This window comes from Orbicella faveolata, unplaced genomic scaffold (genome assembly GCF_042242905.1).
Source record: "Orbicella faveolata isolate gen_17 unplaced genomic scaffold, um_ofav_v1 contig_24, whole genome shotgun sequence".
NCBI classification, from domain to species: Eukaryota; Metazoa; Cnidaria; class Anthozoa; order Scleractinia; family Merulinidae; genus Orbicella; species Orbicella faveolata.
The window spans coordinates 4130865-4155396 of record NW_028301552.1 but is presented as its reverse complement, the minus strand read 5'-3'; the positions used below and the strand labels follow the sequence as shown (position 1 = coordinate 4155396).

Below are 24532 nucleotides of genomic sequence, written 5' to 3'. Positions count from 1 at the left end.
TTGCATACGAAATTAGGTAACTTGCTTACGATTGGTTCATAAACAATGAAAAACTGGGCCTGTGCCAAAAAGCATGCACAGACGAATAAATGATACAGACATGCGCCGAACCGTGAAACCCTCCCTGAGCCTTCCCCTCAAGCCAGAAGAAAAGGCTGCCTTCTGTGTGCACGCATTCTATCCTCGACGCAGTGTTACTTTCTGGTGAGTATAGGACTGAAATAGATCTTTTAAATGTAGTGAGAATATCGATTGGGTGCCTGAGGGCGGACTGCAAGACAAAAGGACGGGGATGCTCGCCGAAAATTATGAAGAGAACCCTCAAGAGGTACCAAGATTCTGTTTTGTGGGCGCAACGTGAAACCTTGTCACCCCCTAAGAGGAACCAATTCTAAGCTGCGAACAGACTCTCATCGTTGATGGCACGAGCAAAGCCGTGCTTCACTCGCTGACTCACTTCTCGCGACTTTGCTTATTCACTTTGCTCCTACCGCACAGCATGAGAGCCTGTTAAATGAGCAAGTTACCTAATTTCGCATGCAAATAGCCGTAAAATCATCGACCGAAGAATAAATCCTACGAATCAACACTAAATTCAACTGTCGACAGCGTCGGTAAAATCCACCAAAATCTTCCGAGAATTTTGGTCACCGTCGTTCTGACTCGACTAACTATAGCATGTAGCCTGTGTAGCAGCCGTTTCCAAAAAAGCATGCGAAGTCACCCCTTCCTCGCTTGACAGCTTCTCTCTCTTTATTTTTTTTTTTTTTTTCTCTCCCGAGGCGTGCTCCTTCGCTCGCTCGCTTGCTTGCTCGCTTGTTCGATCTCTCCGCCTGGAAAGGAAAGGAAACGTCTGCTACGCAGGCTATATAGCATGTGATTGCTGATCTACATCTGAGTGGGGTTTTTAAAGCGATAACGTTGATAAGAAGCGAACAAACGTTTTTTGATTTAGAGACATGCGTTGAACGTAACCGTGAAACCCGGCTCCCTTTAACTGACATTTTCATAATTAACAATTAGATTATGAGCTCGAGATTTCTATGAGGTAGTTGATGAGGCCGAACGCCAGGCCAACTATCACCTCATAGAAATCGTGAACGAATAATCTAATTGTTTTAGTAGAATTCTTACCAAAATTTACTTCAAACAACGGTTTCCAATTATTTCTCGACGTATCCTTAAACTTTGCGCCTCAAAAAGATCGCTCGGATTGAATTGTCATTTAAAATTGAAGTTGTGTACGCGCGCGCACTTTTTTTTTTTCAATAATTTCAACCTTTTTTAAAGTCAATAAACCGTAAATGTTCTTCGTTTAGTCTTCTCAGGAATTTAATTATTCATTTGCATCAAAATTTTCCTCCAAAACTTTGGAAAAATGAAAAGAACGTCGCCATTTCGTAGACGATCTCCACCCACTGCACACTAATTGTTTTGCACGAACACGAAGTTATCTGCGGTTCGAATCTCGCAGAGGGGACGCTATTTCGTTAAGAGACGCTAAGTTCGTACAGAGAAAGAATCATAACCTAAACGCAAGGTTTGCGGACGGGAAAGGATTACAAGAATTGTAAGTAGAATTATAACATATTTTCAGTTTGTATTAGTTCAAGGTCAATTACGACAATTACGGCACAGAGCCTCAAAGTAATTGTAATTTGTTTCTTTCAGTTTGACTATACACTTCTAGACAGAAGGAGTGTAAAAATGAATCCTCATAATTCCCAGCCGTTGTGGTCTGATTCAAGAGCAAAACATTAATGGCTGATAATGTCCAATGGCTCAGCCAATCAGGTTACAGCATTTGCATTAGTATACTAGTAGAATTCTACTAATTTTTGATAGCGATAAAGACGGTTGTAAATTTAAATCAGACAAAATTAATATCTCATGCTATATTTTTTTTCGGCTCAATACCCTAAAATGTGGACTTTTTGGGGTTGCCTGCTCAGCGAGTTCACTGATTTTCGGTCGTCGTGTGTCAAACAATTCTAACGGAAACTTCTTCCTAACCTGGGGCTTGTGTTCGAGGACATACATTCTCCTCTGTAACTTTCTCCTCGATAAATTGCGCAGTAGCTATTTGTGCGAAAGAGCGGGGATCAGAAAACCAATGCGAAAACAAATTCGGCCAACTTGTAAAAAAGTCTATGTGTTTGTTTGGTTTCTTGGAAGCTACGAAATTTAAAGATTCGAGCAAATTTTCCGATTATGTTCAAAATGTTTGATCAAAGAGTTGACTTCCTTGTCAAATTATATGCAAACCAAAACAGTTTTCGAAAGGGTCTACGTACGAGTTTAGCGCCAGGCATGTTCGCGTAAGAGAGGATAACAGGAGACAAAGGTACGTTTAATAATCCATTCTTTTTATTCCTTTACTCGACAAGATTGTGCGCTCCCTGTGGTGTGAGATTATCTGAGTCTAGGAGGTTCCTGTTGAGTCTCCCATTCAGGAGCGTATTACCTTGACGCAGCGCTGGATTGAATTCATGTATTCAAAAAGTTTTTTTCTAAAATTATTGTATATGGTCACTGGTTAACTGTACCAGGGGCACTCACGCAAATCAACGTACATGGATGGTTCAAGAGCCAAACAATTCATATCGAACGTATATGCAGCGTCTAGATGAGTAAGTACATAGCGCGTTAGTATGGTGTTCCATTCCCGCCAAAAATCAACTTTAGCACTCGACATCTAACTTTAGCTCTCAACATCCAACTTTATATCACTCAACATCCAACTTTATAGCTCTCAACATCCTACTTTAGCACTCAACATCCAACGTTAACCATCAACATCCAACTTTAGGTCTCAACATCCAACTTTAGGGCACTCAACATCTAACTTTAGCAATCAACATGCAACTTTAGCACTCAACATTCAACTTTTTAGCAATCAACATCCAACTTTAACACTCAACATCCAACTTTAGAACTCAACATCCAACTTTAACACTCAACATACAACTTTACCTCTCAACATCCAACTTCAGCAATCAACATCCAACTTTAGCAATCAACATCCAATTTATCAATTTCGAAATTATCCTGTCGAAATGGTTTGATATTTTCATTACAAGGAACTTGTAAGCTTAATGTTGAATCGAAGTTAACCTTTTATTAAGGATTCAAGTTTGAATATATCATTCCGACCACGGGCTTTCGTTCATTCAGCTTCGTAAGTCGAGCTTTCTAAAAGGCACAGTCTCTGCGAAATGTCGACTTCAGCTTTGCGAACGACGTACAGTTTCCGCCAAAAAGTGTCAAATGTCAAAAGGTTACGTCACATCCGCAAAGGTGACCTTTGATTTCCCGCCAGAACGGACCATTCGATCCAAGCTCACATATTGATTGTTAAAGTTGGATGTTGAGTGCCCTAAAATTGGATGTTGAGGCCTAAAGTTGGATGTTGATGGCTAACGTTGGATGTTGAGTGCTAAAGTTGAATGTTGAGAGCTATAAAGTTGGATGTTGAGTGATATAAAGTTGGATGTTGAGGGCTAAAGTTAGATGTCGAGTGCTAAAGTTGATTTTTGGCGGGGATGGAACACCATACTAACGACGGTGTAAACAAATCAATTCTCAAATGCCACTTTGCTAATTAAGCTTATGGATATTTCTTTTACAGAAAGTAACTTTTGGCGCCAACTGCTTAATTGATAATGCCTATTATAAACTGCTTAATTAGCAATTGCAAACTGATTAATCGCGCCATGAATTTACCCCAGGGGGGAGGGACTCTCATATAAAAAAGACGAGGCCGAGGATGCTCGGAACCCCTAAGAGTTTTGTGGGTATGGCCTGAAATTTTTTTCACCTCTTGGAGGTACCAATTCTAAAACAACATATAATCCCCTGTCATATTTTTTTCGGCTTAATACCCTAAAAGGTATCGCAAAAGCTCCCACTGTGGACCTTTTTAGGCTGAGCACCCTAAGAGGCACCAAAACTGGCCGCTTTTCTAACACCTAAAAGGTACGAAGAGCACCCCCGTCCTTTTTATATGGGAGTCCCTCCCCCCGGGAAATTTGCATGTAATCATTCAGAGTTATTTGCATTTTTCTTGTGTACAAGTTACAACTTTATTTACAAATGCGCATTAGTGAATGTAAAACTTAGGAGCTATTTATAATTGAGAAATATGCCCAAGGCATGAGGCATGAGGCATGATAGACTTGCCACAAGTCCGGCAAGTAATGAATAAACAAGATCATGGGCTTTTCTGAAAGTCTAGAGGCATGACTGAGGCATATTTCTAGTAATAATTAAAGAGAGAAACAATATTGAGAGTAACCCGCCAAAAAAGCGTCTCGCAATTACCTTGCGGAACACAGAGTCAGGTCAGGACCAGTCAGAATGGTGATGTACGTAATTCATCACGCAAGACAAACGGTACAAAGCATATGTACCGTAAGAAAAGGTTCTGCTTGCAGGGTGAAAAACATTTCATTCAGCTCTTAATTCCCGGGCTACGTTTGCATAACTAATTTGTTCACGTGGACGTGAAAATATTTTACCATCTTTAATCACGAATAAAGAAAATTTCAAATCAAGATTCACGAGAAAATAAATCGCCCTAGCACGCTTGACGCAAAAAGTAAATAGTCCGAATAGAACGTGAAACTTGAACAATGTACAACATTTCCAAAAGATTAGAGCAAAAACTTTGCCAACGATAGAATTTGTCATCGGTACAAAATTTACGCGCCACGCGAGGAGTATATCGTCAAGCGTCTCTTCGAAGTGAATTCAAGCAAATAAAAGGCTTGTGTTGTATTCACGTTGCTTTAATGACCCAAAATTTTGGACCTCGAGGATCTTTTCCAATACTAATCGTTTACAACGTTGTGCAGAGATCGGATGTCAAGGAGGGGTTATATTTTTCACTGTGGAGGCAGAAAAAAGCTATGCTGAAGAAATTCTGGAAGCAAATTCTGTAACTTCCGCTTCGGTAGCCATGAACATAAAACCCGCGTATAAAAACCAGCAATTTAAGAACCTAATAGGCTAAAATTTCCCAGTTAAGCACCCTTTACATAAGAACCATTTTAGGCTAAAATCTCAATACAGGTTCTTGTTTTTAAAATCAAATAGAGTTTTTTACTTCTCAAACTCGTTGATAATTCACCAAGTTTAAACAAAGGAAATCATGACCGTGGCGGTGTTTGGATATGTGATCTTAATTAGCATATATTTTTATGATTTTATTTCTCCGTTTTCTCCTTAGGTTTAGTTTCCATTGAGAAGATATATCAAACACTCAAGACAGTGTTTGACCACATTTCCAAACACCTTGAAGTTCGGCAAAAATACTCCGCTGCGCGTCGTATTTTCAACTCTCTTCTCGGTGTTTGGTCAAACACGGCCTGTCATGTTTGATATATTACATATAATACAGTATACAAGTGAATATATGAAAGATCATATAATTAAACTGCGGAGAATGATATGCGGCAGATATGATTGATCATCGCAGTTATACACACAACTTAAGCAGTTGCGAAATTAAAGCCTGAAAAAAAAAAGAAAGAAATTCAGGCCTCCTTCTCCGCAGTTCGATTATATAATCTTTTAAATATTTAATTGTATTCTTTGCCTTCTACAGGTATATTACTGACTCAAAAAGTGTGGTAGAGCACTACACCGGTATCGTAGAGGTCATGGGTTCTAACCCGTTCAGGCCTGAATTTTTTTCAGGCTTTAATTTCACAACTGCTTAAGTTGTGTGTATAACTGTGATGATCAGTCATATCGTCATATAATACAGTACATCACATGCAATACAAAAAAGGTAACAAAATCTAGGCAGAACACTGGGATGATTCAACATAAAGGTCACATCCACGAGTACAAGTTGTTTATTTTTAAACATAAATTAAGAACCTGATTAAGAACCTAGGTAGCCTAATTTTACAGTAAAAACCATCTATTTAAGAACCATGGGGGTTAACTTGAAAAATCCTAGGTTCTTATATGTGGGTTTTTCCTGTAACTGAAACTGTGATGGTTTGAAGGAAGTTTCGACAAGATACTGAAACCCGGTCAGCTGACCCCCTACTGACCCCCAACTGACCCCCTACTGACCCCCCTAATGACCCACCTCCTGACCCCACTACTGACACCTCTTACTGACCCCCCCCCCCCCCTCACCGACCCTCTATAAAATCAATGGGAAAATAAAATTTCAAACAAGCCCAGGACTATCAATGGGACCGTAGCTAACCTGACTAGTAGGGAGTTTTAGCAATGACGACGGCAACGCCGAGGACGACACCTTGTTAAAAAAAAGTATTTATAGTTTACCCTCGAATGTCGCAACTGTGTAGATCTGTTCAGTACGCCTATCGGTTTGCGCAGGCCAAATTTGTAATGACAGCCTTCAATTTAAAAGGAAGACACGAAATATTTGCCATTGCGGTACACGTTCTCTAAAATACGTACGACTTTGTCATTTCACGTTGTTGTTTTGCAGAGGACGGCAAAGAAATGTACAAAGATTCAAAACGCACATGCAGAACCATTGTTCTGCTCATTAAACCTTTTGTTTGGTGACGTTCTCGTTGCCGTTGCCGTCGCCGTCTTGGTTTGCTAAAACTCCCTTTCCAAGATGGCGGACGAATTGTTGAGCCATAGTTCGTAATTTGGCAAGACGTACATGTAATTTGCAGGCTGGGTTATTTTACGGACACATGACGAGCTCACCAGGAGCTCAGGTTGGAATCCCAGTACAAATTCAGTTAATTATAAACAGAATGGGTTTCTGTTTAGTTAATATGATCACGTCAGGCATATTATCATGATGAATAATTGACCATAAAACGACCGTGAAAGAAAATAAGGCAGCCTACCACATGGGCTAAATGTTTCATTTTGTGAAATAAACAGGCAAGCACAGGTTTATGGAATAATATAAAAGTCTCGTTTCGTTAAATTTCCTCGGCTGTTCTGTTTAGATCAAAGCCTCTCGTGTTATTTTTTTAACACTTTCGTTTACTCCCTAGGTCCATTGGCGCATTGTAAATATTTACACCGACCGACTATGGACACTATGAGTGGAAAAGAATGGGAAAGTCATCGGTCATTTGATAGAACCAAATTAATATTTCAAGCATTTTACTTTTTCTTTCTGTCTGCATTCATCACGAGGCTAGTATATTTTCCTATCTATCTTAAACAATTGGGACTCAATGCAAGTTACGTGGGAATTCTTTTAGGAGTGATTCCTTTTGCACGCGGTGTAGGAGCGCCAATTATGGGATACGTGGCGGACAAAACAAACTCAAGAAAACTTGTTTTTCTTGTCAGTCTAGCATCACATACATTAGTGCCTATATTGCTACTGATACCACGAACCTCTAAACCGGAATGTCAATCAAGAGTTGCCATAGAAACGCCAAAGCAGCCCTATAACAAAACATGGATGGAGAAGTCGCTCAATAAGACTAGTAATCAAGAAGATACTGGGCAAAGTCAAGAGCTGTTGCAGATCTTCCTTATTCTTTTGGTTCTCTTCACTATTACAGAATTCATTGCTGCACCAACGCAAAATCTTGCAGATTCAGCTCTTTTAGAAAACCTCGACAGTTCTGAGTCGATTAACTATGGAAGGTTTAGAATGTGGGGAAGCTTTGGTCAAATCATTCTTTATTTGACTGTTTCACCTGTAGCAAAATCCAACACTGTTAGAGTTTGCGGCGTTATTCAGGATGATTACGGACTAACAATGTTCGCTTTCTCGACTGTGCTGCTGGTCGCTTTTGTAATGGGCCTAATGATAGACTTCAAACAGGATGAATTAAGAACAACAGACTCTCGCAGAACCAAGAGGGAAATACAAGAAACATCCCTTAAAGATGTCTTGTTAAATCTTGATAACATTGCATTTATCGCCATTATTCTTTACCTTGGGACAGTTGACGGTATTTTTAACAATTTCATGTTCTGGTATCTAACTGATATCGACCCATCGCAAGCCACGTGGGTTATAGGCATGGCTGGAGCAAGTCGTAACATCGTAGGCGCAATTTCAGTTGGCTCCTCAGGAATCCTAATCAGAAAATTAGGATGTTTAAACACAATTAACTTGTCTCTTGCTATCTACATAGCAGCTTTCGCTGTTTATGGACTGCTGACAAACCCTTGGTTAGCCATCATCCCCGAGGTTATGCAATACCTTGCGTACGGTATTTCCATGTCGGCTTCCATTGTGTATTTTAAAGAAAGAACGCCCGAGGAATATTCAGCAACAACACAAGGTGAGCGAAATAACAGAAAAAGTAAAGATAGAGTGACTGAAATAAAGTGAAATGTTGATATGTGGTATAAAAGACCAAAAACATTTTCTTAAATAAAAGTTTTAAAATTACAAGAAATCGTATCTGATTCAACCACAGCGATCCTCAGGGATAAACAGCTTTCCGTGACTATACATAGTTTGAAGCGTTTACCAGAATAAGGTTACGTCTGCATATGGGCCAAGTGGCCTATCAAGCCTGCGCTTATTTTCGCTTTCAGTAAGATGAAGCGCGTAGGAGTATTTCTATTTCCCCCTGGACGAGATGCTAGTCCATTACAGGGTCACCTCTGAGCGTTTACCGGTACCCATTTATACACCTAGGCGGAGAGAAGCACTATGAGAGTAAAGTGTCTTGCCCAAGAACACAACGCAATGTCCCCAGCCAGGGCTCGAACCCGGACAACTCGATCCGGACGCGAGCGTACTAAACATGAAGCCACCGCGCCTCCACTAACCAGAAGAGGCGTACTTATCAATATTATTATGTACTAACAATTTCGGCTCGTTTTTCAATTTGCAGGCATTGTGTTCTCTTGTTACCTTGGTATAGGTTCTGGATTAGGATCCATGATTGGTGGGTTCCTGGTAGACATCATTGGAGGGTCGTGGACGTTCCTGCTGAGTGGAGGAGTAACAGCGATCGTGCTCGTTCTATGTGTTCTTTCTTTGGCGATAACAAAACTGCTTAATCGAATGAAGAATAACAAGGTGGAAAGAGAAACAGAGGATTACGAGTCGAGTTAGACAAACTTCAACTGTTCATGCAATGGAATACTTCTCTCAAGTAATCACTCAACCTTTTTTGAGATAAAGAGCAGTTCATTTGACAGTTCATCATCTATTTTTCATATTTACAAATGTAAATATGTTTTTCTATAACTTACTCAGTGGACGAACTCCGGCAATACTTTCAAGTGAGGTCACATACAAGAGCACAAAGTATCACCTTAGAGGTAACAGGATCGAAACTCCGTGATTTTCTTCCTACTACATGAAAAACTCGATCAACTACCAGGCTGCTGTACTTTGGAACACTGCATCCAGGTACGATATTAATAATTCAGCACATTCTTTGCCAAGTTAGAAAAGACGTTTTTATTGAGCAGTTAGACTTCAATGCGACCTCTATTCCTAGGCAAAGCAAGAACGTAACGGATTTTAAGATTTATCAATGTGAGTGAACGTATATAATTAACAATTACTCCACGAGCGCGCGTTAGATATGAGATGATAGACAGTCGACGAGGCGGGTAGCGACAAGCGCGAGCGGAAAAATTGTTTTACTAAAACTGTCTTCAAACTATAGAAAACTAAAATAAACTAATAATATAAACGCTCTAAAAATTACGCGTTCGCTAACCATATTTAGAGAGCATGGTATAATTATGGCTCATATACCATGATGGCTAAGCCAATGAAAACTCTTGAACTGCATTATCCCAATCATCCAGTGATTATTATCATTACTGCACATACAGACATACATATACATTTTGATAAAGCAGGTCTGAATATGGGAACCTTAGGGCTGGTGTGGACCTGGCATAAAATGTAACTAACCTAATATTTATACAAAGAAAGAAAATCTTAAAAGTATTTTAAAAAAACCGGGTATTTCAGTAGAACTATATACCTAAACAAGCCTCTTTTTCAAATTGTACATGGTCGAGAGACCTGCAGGGACCCGTTTCTCGAAAGCTCCGGAAAACACATACTTGTCATTTAACTGCATAATCCTTTGGTGTTCCTTTTCCTTTTTGCCTTTGTTTACAGCCTTGCTTCTCTTACTCACGTCTTTTGACATCTTAAGTGAAACCATCTCATGACCTATGATGTAACCATGGTAAAAGGGTTTTCTAGTTTTACCGGAAGTAGGCCTCAGTTTTTCAGCCCCAGGGTGAATTTTCATTTTTCTTTCAGTCCAGAGGTCTCAAAATAAGTTAAATATAAGTCAAAAAACATTTTGGGTTCTTGTTTTTGAAAGTATTTTAATGCTTAATAAATGTTTCCCGCCTTCTAAGAACTCCCACTTCCCGCCCTCTCCTGTCCTGCCCCCTATTCTCCTGGTCTCCTGCCCCCCTGTCCCCCCCCCCCCCCCCGCCCACAATTTTACTCATGGGTGCACAAATATGCAAACTATTCAATCTGATTATCCAAAAGAAACTGAGGTTATACTTTGTTATTTAGAAAGCCTCATTTTAGAAGTGACATCCTTTGCGTGATTACTTAATATACAGCGGGGAAATAGACTAGGAATGTTGCAATGAGAGTGGCTTTGTGAGTATGTCAGGTCAGTGTCATTTAAGCAGTATGTTTCGTTTAAATAAAGGATTTCCTGAAACCTATTTTGTTTAAAAGTAAACACCATTCACAAAGAAAAGACACTAGAAGGAGATTTTTGTTACTTTTTAAATTTCTGTTTATTCCATAAACAGATAGTCTTACAATGCTAAGGAACAGTATCCAACTCTTAAAGTTTAACAATTCTCTTGAAGAGATTCCTCTATCATTACCCACAGTATTAAAGGCACAAATATGTTTCATTAAATATTGATTTCTACAACTTGTGCCCACTGGACATATATGAAATGTGTCCTACTGCCTGACACTCTGTTTCACTTGAAGTGAATGCAAAATTAATTTTATTAGGGCATTGAAATCAAGTGTCTGATAACCTTCATGTAAATGTGACTCCTCAATATTCTAGCCTGCTTTATGACTTAAGGAATAATAATAAGAGGAATGTATCAAACTATTCTGCAAATAAAAATGTGCATGGACTTAAGTCCAATTACCTTATACACAAGCTGTCCCTCTCACCAGTAGTATTTTCAAGATCCTATCAGCCAGAGGGACAAGATCAGAAAACTGAAAATATTTAACTGTAGAGTGAGTCTAGTGTAGTATAAAACTAAAGAGCAATGTATCAAACTATTCTGCAAATAAAAATGTGCATGGACTTAAGTCCAATTACCTTATACACAAGCTGTCCCTCTCACCAGTAGTATTTTCAAGATCCTATCAGCCAGAGGGACAAGATCAGAAAACTGAAAATATTTAACTGTAGAGTGAGTCTAGTGTAGTATAAAACTAAAGAGCAATGTATTAAGCTATTCTGCAAACAAAAATGTGCATGGACTTAAGTCCAATTACCTTATACACAAGCTGTCCTTCTGGCCGGTAGTATTGTCAAGATCCTACTGGCCAGAGGGACAAGGCAAAGGAAGTTTGAATTCAGGGATCCACCGAATCAAGGACAGGGACAAGATCACAGAAAACTGAAAATACTTAACTGTAGAGTGATTCTAGTGTAGTATAAAACTAAAGAACAATTTATCAAACTATTCTACAGATAAAATTGTGCATGGACTTGAGTCCAATTACCTTATACCCAAGCTGTCTCTCTGGCCAGTAGTATTTTCAATATCCTACCGGCCAGAGGGACAAGATCACAGAAAACTGAAAATACTTAACTGTAGAGTGATTCTAGTGTAGTAGAAAACTAAAGAGCAATGTATCAAACTATTCTACAAATAAAACTGTGTATGAATTTAAGTCCAATTACCTTAAACACAAGCTGTCCCTCTGGCCGGTAGTATTTTCAAGATCCTACCGGCCTGAGGGACAAGGCAAAGGAAGTTTGAATTCAGGGATCCACCGAATCAAGAGCTCAATAAAAAAAATTGGTCCTCAAGGAAAGACGTTTTTACGCTATTTAAAAACTCTCATGCCTAAGTCACAGACGTCTACAGTGTTAGCGTACATATTTACGGTTTACGAACTAGACGGGTAGAGACCCAAAGAAATATACAGCATTTGCCAAACAATTCACTGCTTTACTCTCTACGCATTATTCTTAACATGTCAGGCAAATAAAAACGTACTTATCTTGTTGATCAACATAGTTTTACCTCTGGCAATTCGCATATTATCTGATTGGTATAGTCCGCCATATTGGAATACCCGACAATTTCCGAAAACTGCTCGACTCGGAAACTCGCTCCTAGTACTTCTCGGTTGTCCTTCTGAGCGGTAGGATTTAGGCACAACCGGACGCCGGCCCCGCGTTTTCCACCTAGCCCTTATCATTATATATTGAACTCACTTTCTCTTTCCTTATTGGCCGACAGCGCACAGTGTGTAAAGAACATTCACGAACTCTTTTGTTGCGTAAGAACTTGTTCGGTTTGTACAGATACGACACAGCTTGATATAGCACGTGATACCACATGAATATAATCAATTGTACATTAGACTTTGATCAGTCCTTTTGCGAAGCGAAGACGAGAACACGAGATCGCGGTTTTACGAAGTTTTATGTTGTAAATAGGGACAAATTTCAAATTAAACGGAAATCATTTCAAATACAATCTCGAAGTTTATTAAACAGTGAGTGCCTGTGACGTCATCTAGGTCACTGGTAATCATGTCATGTATCACCGCGTTCGGCTTCGGCTGATTAACCCTACCTTATCCCTACCTCGACTCTGATTATTCTGGATATCACAAAACCATTAAGCAGGAAAAGTAACGTAGGTAAAGTTACATGACGTTTCGACGACTTCATGCCATCATTGTCGAATGGATAAATTAAAAATAACGGCAAGGCATATGTATAGTACTTAGGAGGTGAGAAGATGAAATTAGCAAACGTTACATGAAAATATTCATGTAAAAAGTTTCGCGCGAATGAAATCCGCTTGCGTGTTCAGTGTGGCCTCATCCTCATCCAATAATTGTTTAACACTTTGCCGCCGTGCAATGTTAAAGGGAGGGTTTCATGGTTCGGCGCATGTGTCTAAATCAAGATACTTTTGTTCACTTCTTATCAAATGAATGTCATCGCTTTAAAACCCGACTCAGATGTAGTTAGCAGAATGACGGATGACCAAAATTCTCAGAAGATTTAAGCAGATTTCACCGACTCTGTCGAACTTTGAATTAAGTTCTGACCCGTACAATTTATTCCACGGTTGGTGATTCTTCGGCCGTTTGCATACGAAATTAGGTAACTTGCTTACGATTAGTTCATAAACAATGAAAAACTGGGCCTGTGCCAAAAAGCATGCACAGACGAATAAATGATACAGACATGCGCCGAACCGTGAAACCCTCCCTGAACCTTCCCTTAAAGCCAGAAGAAAAGGCTGCCTTCTGCCTTCAGTGTGTACGCATTCTATCCTCAACGCAGTGTTACTTTCTGGTGAGTATAGGACTGAAATAGATCTTTTGAATGTAGTGAGAATATCGATTGGGTGCCTGAGGGCGGACTGCAAGACAAAAGGACGGGGATGCTCGCCGAAAATTATGAAGAGAACCCTCAAGAGGTACCAAGATTCTGTTTTGTGGGCGCAACGTGAAACCTTGTCACCCCCTAAGAGGAACCAATTCTAAGCTGCGAACAGACTCTCATCGTTGATGGCACGAGCAAAGCCGTGCTTCACTCGCTGACTCACTTCTCGCGACTTTGCTTATTCACTTTGCTCCTACCGCACAGCATGAGAGCCTGTTAAATGAGCAAGTTACCTAATTTCGCATGCAAATAGCCGTAAAATCATCGACCGAAGAATAAATCCCACGAATCAACACTAAATTCAACTGTCGACAGCGTCGGCAAAATCCACCAAAATCTTCCGAGAATTTTGGTCACCGTCGTTCTGACTCGACTAACTATAGCATGTAGCATGCGAAGTCACCCCTTCCTCGCTTGACCGCTTCTCTCTCTTTATTTTTTTTTTCTCCCCCGAGGCGTGCTCCTTCGCTCGCTCGCTTGCTTGCTCGCTTGTTCGATCTCTCCGCCTGGAAAGGAAAGGAAACGTCTGCTACGCAGGCTATATAGCATGTGATTGCTGATCTACATCTGAGTGGGGTTTTTAAAGCGATAACGTTGATAAGAAGCGAACAAACGTTTTTTGATTTAGAGACATGCGTTGAACGTAACCGTGAAACCCGGCTCCCTTTAACTGACATTTTCATAATTAATCAACAATGATTTAGATAAACATATACGGGCAAAAACTAACGATAGATAAATCCGACGTTTCGGCGACATCTTGGCGCCATTGTCAAGGGAAACTAATTAAATATGCGATTTCAAGAGTAACTAAGAGTTCAGAGTTTCTAATTTGCATAAGTTAGACAAAGACTTTAGCGCGAACTGAGTCTGATTGTACATTTAAACACGGTCGTAATTGTTTAATGAGTAACATCTCATTAATGAGACAATCAAACTTGTTGTGGCATTTTTTCAACACGCTAAAACAATTGCGAAGGTCATCCGGAATCCTGCCTGCGTATCTATTATCACAGTGATTGCGTACTGACGAGGTCTTGCTTCTATGTCCATCAACGCGTACGAACAGATGGCCACGGGTGTAACCGACATAACCAGCATCGCACTGGTCACACTTGAAGTTATACACAACGCATTGTTGATCAATGAGCTGAGGCTTAGGTTCGCTTGTCGGGAACTCCTGGGCAATCTTGCGGCTCGTAAACACCGGTTGAACACTGGTCTGCAGCTTCACACTGAGATCTTTCAACTGTGTCTTCACGATATTAGCAGACTCCTGGTCTTTAAAGGGTATGACAACCCGAGTAGTGTTTTCTGTCGTAGATCTGGACCGTAATGAGGGCTGGTCAGCGACCTTTAAATTTAGGAAGGTTTTGACAGTGGAGTCAACAAGGTGCTTGGGATATTTCAGTTTAGAGAAAACAGACTTCAGTCGTTCGCACTCCTCAGTGAAGTAGGACCATGACGAAGGCAGGCGATGTGCGCGATCGAGCATAGTTGTCAATAGTCCGCGCTTGTACCTATTATCGACATGACTGTGGTAATGGAGAAGCAGACCACTGTTTGTTGGCTTCACAAACACTTTAGTTTCAGTACGAGGCGCTCTGTTTAGGAGTTGAGTACCGAGAAAGGGAAGCATTCCATCATTTTCGACCTCCATAGTGAAGTTGATGGCGGGGTGAGCGTGGTTGAGGGTGTTAAGAAAGTCCCTAGCTGTAGACAAATCGGGCATCACAGTGAATGTGTCGTCAACATATCGACGATAGTAAGGTGGCAGCTTGCCCTCAACATCTAGTTTCTCTTCAATAGACGACATGAATACGTTGGCTAGCAAGGGCCCAAGGGGTGACCCCATCGCTACTCCGTCGATCTGTTCATACAGGGATCCATTAAATTGGAAAAGCTGCCCCTTGGTGGCCACACCCAAAAGATCAATAAGGTCTTGCTTTGAAATGTTCAAATCATACTCGGAATTAAACCAGTTGTTTCTAAAGGCTCTGTCTGCGAGAATCGTAATGGTTTCATCCAAAGGTACATTCGTGAACAAGGAGGACACATCATAGGACACCAGCAAGTCACCAGGTGTTATGTTGAGGTCTCGCGGTAGTTCGTTCACAAAATCGAAAATGTCCGTGACTGTGTACTGATTTAACGACAACGGTTTGAGCTTGTTGTCCAACCATTTCGCCAGAGCATAATTATACGTATTAGTCGCTGATAGGATTGGTCGCATGGCTAATTTCTCCTTGTGTGTTTTCGGCAACCCGTACAGGTGTGCCAGTCTAGAACCGGTCGGACGAAGAGACTGGGCCACAGCGTGAGGGAGGATCCTTGTGATGATAGATTGTACAAGAGCCTCCTTTGCTAAAAGCGGATGATAGTGCTTGGGTGGTCTGCCTCGGGTTTTTGGTCGTTCAGAAGGCAGGAGCTCCGTGCCAAGATCAAACAGAGTGAAGCCCTCAGAAGTGAGATCAACTCCATCTACACTAATATCCGACAAGCCTGCAGTTTGTTTCGGTACACTTACATTCTTCGCATTATTAGCGGCCTTCGAAAGGACTACTACCATGAAGTCATGTCTGTGCACACTCGTAAGATCTCGAGGTTACTAAACACTGAAGTCGATGTCGACGAGCATATCACAAACATCTCCTCGCATGAGCTCAGTTTCTTTCAGAAATTGGTTCTCTGTCGAGGCTTAAAGTTCGCCATACCCCAGCGTATCTCAAACATCGAGATTAAGGCGAGCTTTGAGAAGGCCTACTGGGACTTGGAACGGCATCTAAACAGTGAGAACTCTAAGGAACTGGCTGCCGCAACATTAAAATCTATAGCTCTCAATTACATCAACCATAAAGGTCCGAGTCCTCCTAAACAGCTTTTGACAGCCATTAAACAACTAAAGCGCCGTGATGATATCGTCATAACAAAACCGGACAAAGGCTCAGGTGTCGTTGTAATGGATAAGTCGGAATATATACATCTACTATCCGAAGCTTCTGTCAATGACACCAGCAAATTTCGTCCCATTCCTTCTGAACGACCAAAAACCCGAGGCAGACCACCCAAGCACTATCATCCGCTTTTAGCAAAGGAGGCTCTTGGGTGGTCTGCCTCGGGTTTTTGGTCGTTCAGAAGGAATGGGACGAAATTTGCTGGTGTCATTGACAGAAGCTTCGGATAGTAGATGTATATATTCCGACTTATCCATTACAACGACACCTGAGCCTTTGTCCGGTTTTGTTATGACGATATCATCACGGCGCTTTAGTTGTTTAATGGCTGTCAAAAGCTGTTTAGGAGGACTCGGACCTTTATGGTTGATGTAATTGAGAGCTATAGATTTTAATGTTGCGGCAGCCAGTTCCTTAGAGTTCTCACTGTTTAGATGCCGTTCCAAGTCCCAGTAGGCCTTCTCAAAGCTCGCCTTAATCTCGATGTTTGAGATACGCTGGGGTATGGCGAACTTTAAGCCTCGACAGAGAACCAATTTCTGAAAGAAACTGAGCTCATGCGAGGAGATGTTTGTGATATGCTCGTCGACATCGACTTCAGTGTTTAGTAACCTCGAGATCTTACGAGTGTGCACAGACATGACTTCATGGTAGTAGTCCTTTCGAAGGCCGCTAATAATGCGAAGAATGTAAGTGTACCGAAACAAACTGCAGGCTTGTCGGATATTAGTGTAGATGGAGTTGATCTCACTTCTGAGGGCTTCACTCTGTTTGATCTTGGCACGGAGCTCCTGCCTTCTGAACGACCAAAAACCCGAGGCAGACCACCCAAGCACTATCATCCGCTTTTAGCAAAGGAGGCTCTTGTACAATCTATCATCACAAGGATCCTCCCTCACGCTGTGGCCCAGTCTCTTCGTCCGACCGGTTCTAGACTGGCACACCTGTACGGGTTGCCGAAAACACACAAGGAGAAATTAGCCATGCGACCAATCCTATCAGCGACTAATACGTATAATTATGCTCTGGCGAAATGGTTGGACAACAAGCTCAAACCGTTGTCGTTAAATCAGTACACAGTCACGGACATTTTCGATTTTGTGAACGAACTACCGCGAGACCTCAACATAACACCTGGTGACTTGCTGGTGTCCTATGATGTGTCCTCCTTGTTCACGAATGTACCTTTGGATGAAACCATTACGATTCTCGCAGACAGAGCCTTTAGAAACAACTGGTTTAATTCCGAGTATGATTTGAACATTTCAAAGCAAGACCTTATTGATCTTTTGGGTGTGGCCACCAAGGGGCAGCTTTTCCAATTTAATGGATCCCTGTATGAACAGATCGACGGAGTAGCGATGGGGTCACCCCTTGGGCCCTTGCTAGCCAACGTATTCATGTCGTCTATTGAAGAGAAACTAGATGTTGAGGGCAAGCTGCCACCTTACTATCGTCGATATGTTGACGACACATTCACTGTGATGCCCGATTTGTCTACAGCTAGGGACTTTCTTAACACCCTCAACCACGCTCACCCCGCCATCAACTTCACTATGGAGGTCGAAAATGATGGAATGCTTCCCTTTCTCGGTACTCAACTCCTAAACAGAGCGCCTCGTACTGAAACTAAAGTGTTTGTGAAGCCAACAAACAGTGGTCTGCTTCTCCATTACCACAGTCATGTCGATAATAGGTACAAGCGCGGACTATTGACAACTATGCTCGATCGCGCACATCGCCTGCCTTCGTCATGGTCCTACTTCACTGAGGAGTGCGAACGACTGAAGTCTGTTTTCTCTAAACTGAAATATCCCAAGCACCTTGTTGACTCCACTGTCAAAACCTTCCTAAATTTAAAGGTCGCTGACCAGCCCTCATTACGGTCCAGATCTACGACAGAAAACACTACTCGGGTTGTCATACCCTTTAAAGACCAGGAGTCTGCTAATATCGTGAAGACACAGTTGAAAGATCTCAGTGTGAAGCTGCAGACCAGTGTTCAACCGGTGTTTACGAGCCGCAAGATTGCCCAGGAGTTCCCGACAAGCGAACCTAAGCCTCAGCTCATTGATCAACAATGCGTTGTGTATAACTTCAAGTGTGACCAGTGCGATGCTGGTTATGTCGGTTACACCCGTGGCCATCTGTTCGTACGCGTTGATGGACATAGAAGCAAGACCTCGTCAGTACGCAATCACTATGATAATAGACACGCAGGCAGGATTCCGGATGACCTTCGCAATTGTTTTAGCGTGTTGAAAAAATGCCACAACAAGTTTGATTGTCTCATTAATGAGATGTTACTCATTAAACAATTACGACCGTGTTTAAATGTACAATCAGACTCAGTTCGCGCTAAAGTCTTTGTCTAACTTATGCAAATTAGAAACTCTGAACTCTTAGTTACTCTTGAAATCGCATATTTAATTAGTTTCCCTTGACAATGGCGCCAAGATGTCGCCGAAACGTCGGATTTATCTATCGTTAGTTTCATAATTAACAATTAGATTATGAGCTCGAGATTTCTATGAGGTAGTTGATGAGGCCGAACGCCAGGCCAACTATCACCTCATAGAAATCGTGAACGAATAATCTAATTGTTTTAGTAGAATTCTTACTAAAATTTACTTCAAACAACGGTTTCCAATTATTTCTCGACGTATCCTTAAACTTTGCGCCTCAAAAAGATCGCTCGGATTGAATTGTCATTTAAAATTGAAGTTGTGTACGCGCGCGCACTTTTTTTTTTCAATAATTTCAACCTTTTTTAAAGTCAATAAACCGTAAATGTTCTTCTCAGGAATTTAATTATTCATTTGCATCAAAATTTTCCTCCAAAACTTTGGAAAAATGAAAAGAACGTCGCCATTTCGTAGACGATCTCCACCCACTGCACACTAATTGTTTTGCACGAACACGAAGTTATCTGCGGTTCGAATCTCGCAGAGGGGACGCTATTTCGTTAAGAGACGCTAAGTTCGTACAGAGAAAGAATCATAACCTAAACGCAAGGTTTGCGGACGGGAAAAGGATTACAAGAATTGTAAGTAGAATTATAACATAGTTTCAGTTTGTATTAGTTCAAGGTCAATTACGACAATTACGGCACAGAGCCTCAAAGTAATTGTAATTTGTTTCTTTCAGTTTGACTATATACTTCTAGACAGAAGGAGTGTAAAAATAAATCCTCATAATTCCCAGCCGTTGTGGTCTGATTCAAGAGCAAAACATTAATGGCTGATAATGTCCAATGGCTCAGCCAATCAGCTTACAGCATTTGCATTAGTATACTAGTAGAATTCCACTAATTTTTGATAGCGATAAAGACGGTTGTAAATTTAAATCAGACAAAATTAATATCTCATGTTATATTTTTTTTGGGCTCAATACCCTAAAATGTGGACTTTTTGGGGTTGCCTGCTCAGCGAGTTCACTGATTTTCGGTCGTCGTGTGTCAAACAATTCTAACGGAAACTTCTTCCTAACCTGGGGCTTGTGTTCCAGGACATACATTCTCCTCTGTAACTTTCTCCTCGATAAATTGCGCAGTAGCTATTTGTGCGAAAGAGCGGGGATCAGAAAACAAATGCGAAAACAAATTCGGCCAACTTGTAAAAAAGTCTATGTGTTTGTTTGGTTTCTTGGAAGCTACGAAATTTAAAGATTCGAGCAAATTTTCCGATTATGTTCAAAATGTTTGATCAAAGAGTTGACTTCCTTGTCAAATTATATGCAAAACTAAAACGTTTTCGAAAGGGTCTAGGTACGAGTTTAGCGCCAAACATGTTCGCGTAAGAGAGGATAACAGGAGACAAAGGTACGTTTAATAATCCATTCTTTTTATTCCTTTACTCGACAAGATTGTGCGCTCCCTGTGGTGTGAGATTATCTGAGTCTAGGAGGTTCCTGTTGAGTCTCCCATTCAGGAGCGTATTACCTTGACGCAGCGCTGGATTGAATTCATGTATTCAAAAAGTTTTTTTCTAAAATTATTGTATATGGTCACTGGTTAACTGTACCAGGGGCACTCACGCAAATCAACGTACATGGATGGTTCAAGAGCCAAACAATTCATATCGAACGTATATGCAGCGTCTAGATGAGTAAGTACATAGCGCGTTAGTATGGTGTTCCATCCCCGCCAAAAATCAACTTTAGCATTCGACATCTAACTTTAGCTCTCAACATCCAACTTTATATCACTCAACATCCAACTTTATAGCTCTCAACATCCTACTTTAGCACTCAACATCCAACGTTAGCCATCAACATCCAACTTTAGGTCTCAACATCCAACTTTAGGGCACTCAACATCTAACTTTAGCAATCAACATGCAACTTTAGCACTCAACATTCAACTTTTTAGCAATCAACATCCAACTTTAACACTCAACATCCAACTTTAGAACTCAACATCCAACTTTAACACTCAACATACAACTTTACCTCTCAACATCCAACTTCAGCAATCAACATCCAACTTTAGCAATCAACATCCAATTTATCAATTTCGAAATTATCCTGTCGAAATGGTTTGATATTTTCATTACAAGGAACTTGTAAGCTTAATGTTGAATCGAAGTTAACCTTTTATTAAGGATTCAAGTTTGAATATATCATTCCGACCACGGGCTTTCGTTCATTCAGCTTCGTAAGTCGAGCTTTCTAAAAGGCACAGTCTCTGCGAAATGTCGACTTCAGCTTTGCGAACGACGTACAGTTTCCGCCAAAAAGTGTCAAATGTCAAAAGGTTACGTCACATCCGCAAAGGTGACCTTTGATTTCCCGCCAGAACGGACCATTCGATCCAAGCTCACATATTGATTGTTAAAGTTGGATGTTGAGTGCCCTAAAATTGGATGTTGAGGCCTAAAGTTGGATGTTGATGGCTAACGTTGGATGTTGAGTGCTAAAGTTGAATGTTGAGAGCTATAAAGTTGGATGTTGAGTGATATAAAGTTGGATGTTGAGGGCTAAAGTTAGATGTCGAGTGCTAAAGTTGATTTTTGGCGGGGATGGAACACCATACTAACGACGGTGTAAACAAATCAATTCTCAAATGCCACTTTGCTAATTAAGCTTATGGATATTTCTTTTACAGAAAGTAACTTTTGGCGCCAACTGCTTAATTGATAATGCCTATTATAAACTGCTTAATTAGCAATTGCAAACTGATTAATCGCGCCATGAATTTACCCCAGGGGGGAGGGACTCTCATATAAAAAAGACGAGGCCGAGGATGCTCGGAACCCCTAAGAGTTTTGTGGGTATGGCCTGAAATTTTTTTCACCTCTTGGAGGTACCAATTCTAAAACAACATATAATCCCCTGTCATATTTTTTTCGGCTTAATACCCTAAAAGGTATCGCAAAAGCTCCCACTGTGGACCTTTTTAGGCTGAGCACCCTAAGAGGCACCAAAACTGGCCGCTTTTCTAACACCTAAAAGGTACGAAGAGCACCCCCGTCCTTTTTATATGGGAGTCCCTCCCCCCGGGAAATTTGCATGTAATCATTCAGAGTTATTTGCATTTTTCTTGTGTACAAGTTACAACTTTATTTACAAATGCGCATTAGTGAATGTAAAACTTAGGAGCTATTTATAATTGAGAAATATGCCCAAGGCATGAGGCATGAGGCATGATAGACTTGCCACAAGTCCGGCAAGTAATGAATAAACAAGATCATGGGCTTTTCTGAAAGTCTAGAGGCATGACTGAGGCATATTTCTAGTAATAATTAAAGAGAGAAACAATATTGAGAGTAACCCGCCAAAAAAGCGTCTCGCAATTACCTTGCGGAACACAGAGTCAGGTCAGGACCAGTCAGAATGGTGATGTACGTAATTCATCACGCAAGACAAACGGTACAAAGCATATGTACCGTAAGAAAAGGTTCTGCTTGCAGGGTGAAAAACATTTCATTCAGCTCTTAATTCCCGGGCTACGTTTGCATAACTAATTTGTTCACGTGGACGTGAAAATATTTTACCATCTTTAATCACGAATAAAGAAAATTTCAAATCAAGATTCACGAGAAAATAAATCGCCCTAGCACGCTTGACGCAAAAAGTAAATAGTCCGAATAGAACGTGAAACTTGAACAATGTACAACATTTCCAAAAGATTAGAGCAAAAACTTTGCCAACGATAGAATTTGTCATCGGTACAAAATTTACGCGCCACGCGAGGAGTATATCGTCAAGCGTCTCTTCGAAGTGAATTCAAGCAAATAAAAGGCTTGTGTTGTATTCACGTTGCTTTAATGACCCAAAATTTTGGACCTCGAGGATCTTTTCCAATACTAATCGTTTACAACGTTGTGCAGAGATCGGATGTCAAGGAGGGGTTATATTTTTCACTGTGGAGGCAGAAAAAAGCTATGCTGAAGAAATTCTGGAAGCAAATTCTGTAACTTCCGCTTCGGTAGCCATGAACATAAAACCCGCGTATAAAAACCAGCAATTTAAGAACCTAATAGGCTAAAATTTCCCAGTTAAGCACCCTTTACATAAGAACCATTTTAGGCTAAAATCTCAATACAGGTTCTTGTTTTTAAAATCAGATAGAGTTTTTTACTTCTCAAACTCGTTGATAATTCACCAAGTTTAAACAAAGGAAATCATGACCGTGGCGGTGTTTGGATATGTGATCTTAATTAGCATATATTTTTATGATTTTATTTCTCCGTTTTCTCCTTAGGTTTAGTTTCCATTGAGAAGATATATCAAACACTCAAGACAGTGTTTGACCACATTTCCAAACACCTTGAAGTTCGGCAAAAATACTCCGCTGCGCGTCGTATTTTCAACTCTCTTCTCGGTGTTTGGTCAAACACGGCCTGTCATGTTTGATATATTACATATAATACAGTATACAAGTGAATATATGAAAGATCATATAATTAAACTGCGGAGAATGATATGCGGCAGATATGATTGATCATCGCAGTTATACACACAACTTAAGCAGTTGCGAAATTAAAGCCTGAAAAAAAAAAGAAAGAAATTCAGGCCTCCTTCTCCGCAGTTCGATTATATAATCTTTTAAATATTTAATTGTATTCTTTGCCTTCTACAGGTATATTACTGACTCAAAAAGTGTGGTAGAGCACTACACCGGTATCGTAGAGGTCATGGGTTCTAACCCGTTCAGGCCTGAATTTTTTTCAGGCTTTAATTTCACAACTGCTTAAGTTGTGTGTATAACTGTGATGATCAGTCATATCGTCATATAATACAGTACATCACATGCAATACAAAAAAGGTAACAAAATCTAGGCAGAACACTGGGATGATTCAACATAAAGGTCACATCCACGAGTACAAGTTGTTTATTTTTAAACATAAATTAAGAACCTGATTAAGAACCTAGGTAGCCTAATTTTACAGTAAAAACCATCTATTTAAGAACCATGGGGGTTAACTTGAAAAATCCTAGGTTCTTATATGTGGGTTTTTCCTGTAACTGAAACTGTGATGGTTTGAAGGAAGTTTCGACAAGATACTGAAACCCGGTCAGCTGACCCCCTACTGACCCCCAACTGACCCCCTACTGACCCCCCTAATGACCCACCTCCTGACCCCACTACTGACACCTCTTACTGACCCCCCCCCCCCCTCACCGACCCTCTATAAAATCAATGGGAAAATAAAATTTCAAACAAGCCCAGGACTATCAATGGGACCGTAGCTAACCTGACTAGTAGGGAGTTTTAGCAATGACGACGGCAACGCCGAGGACGACACCTTGTTAAAAAAAAGTATTTATAGTTTACCCTCGAATGTCGCAACTGTGTAGATCTGTTCAGTACGCCTATCGGTTTGCGCAGGCCAAATTTGTAATGACAGCCTTCAATTTAAAAGGAAGACACGAAATATTTGCCATTGCGGTACACGTTCTCTAAAATACGTACGACTTTGTCATTTCACGTTGTTGTTTTGCAGAGGACGGCAAAGAAATGTACAAAGATTCAAAACGCACATGCA

At 40.7% G+C, this 24532-nt stretch overlaps 3 protein-coding genes and 1 long non-coding RNA gene across 6 annotated transcripts; 2 read left to right on the top strand and 2 right to left on the bottom strand.

Annotated features, from left to right (window-relative positions):
• Positions 1-7006: 7006 nt before the first annotated feature.
• On the top strand, positions 7007-9263 carry LOC149110016 (major facilitator superfamily domain-containing protein 6-like). Its single transcript, XM_089291389.1, has 2 exons — positions 7007-8255; positions 8817-9263. The coding sequence occupies exons 1-2, from the start codon at positions 7040-7042 to the stop codon at positions 9038-9040; spliced, it is 1440 nt and encodes a 479-aa protein (XP_089147515.1). The 5' UTR covers positions 7007-7039; the 3' UTR covers positions 9041-9263.
• Positions 9264-9364: 101 nt separating this feature from the next.
• On the bottom strand, positions 9365-12672 carry LOC149110015 (uncharacterized). 3 transcript variants are annotated; one of them, XR_016207814.1, is made up of 5 exons: positions 12181-12672; positions 11450-11905; positions 11271-11314; positions 11092-11135; positions 9365-10123 (listed from the first exon to the last, which is right to left on the bottom strand). It is a non-coding gene; the product is annotated as an uncharacterized LOC149110015 (long non-coding RNA). The 3 variants fall into 3 exon arrangements; XR_016207815.1 differs by lacking the exon at positions 11450-11905 and having other exon boundaries at positions 9365-9427; positions 10012-10123; positions 12181-12346; XR_016207813.1 differs by lacking the exon at positions 11450-11905 and having other exon boundaries at positions 12181-12343.
• A 1638-nt stretch (positions 12673-14310) lies between these two features.
• LOC149110014 (uncharacterized) lies at positions 14311-17385 on the bottom strand. Its single transcript, XM_089291391.1, has 2 exons — positions 16704-17385; positions 14311-15986 (listed from the first exon to the last, which is right to left on the bottom strand). The coding sequence occupies exons 1-2, from the start codon at positions 17383-17385 to the stop codon at positions 14431-14433; spliced, it is 2238 nt and encodes a 745-aa protein (XP_089147517.1). The 3' UTR covers positions 14311-14430.
• Positions 15964-19245, top strand: LOC149110013 (uncharacterized). Its single transcript, XM_089291390.1, has 2 exons — positions 15964-16645; positions 17363-19245. Exons 1-2 carry the CDS (start codon positions 15964-15966, stop codon positions 18916-18918), a joined length of 2238 nt encoding a protein of 745 aa, XP_089147516.1. The 3' UTR covers positions 18919-19245.
• The last annotated feature ends 5287 nt before the right edge of the window (positions 19246-24532 follow it).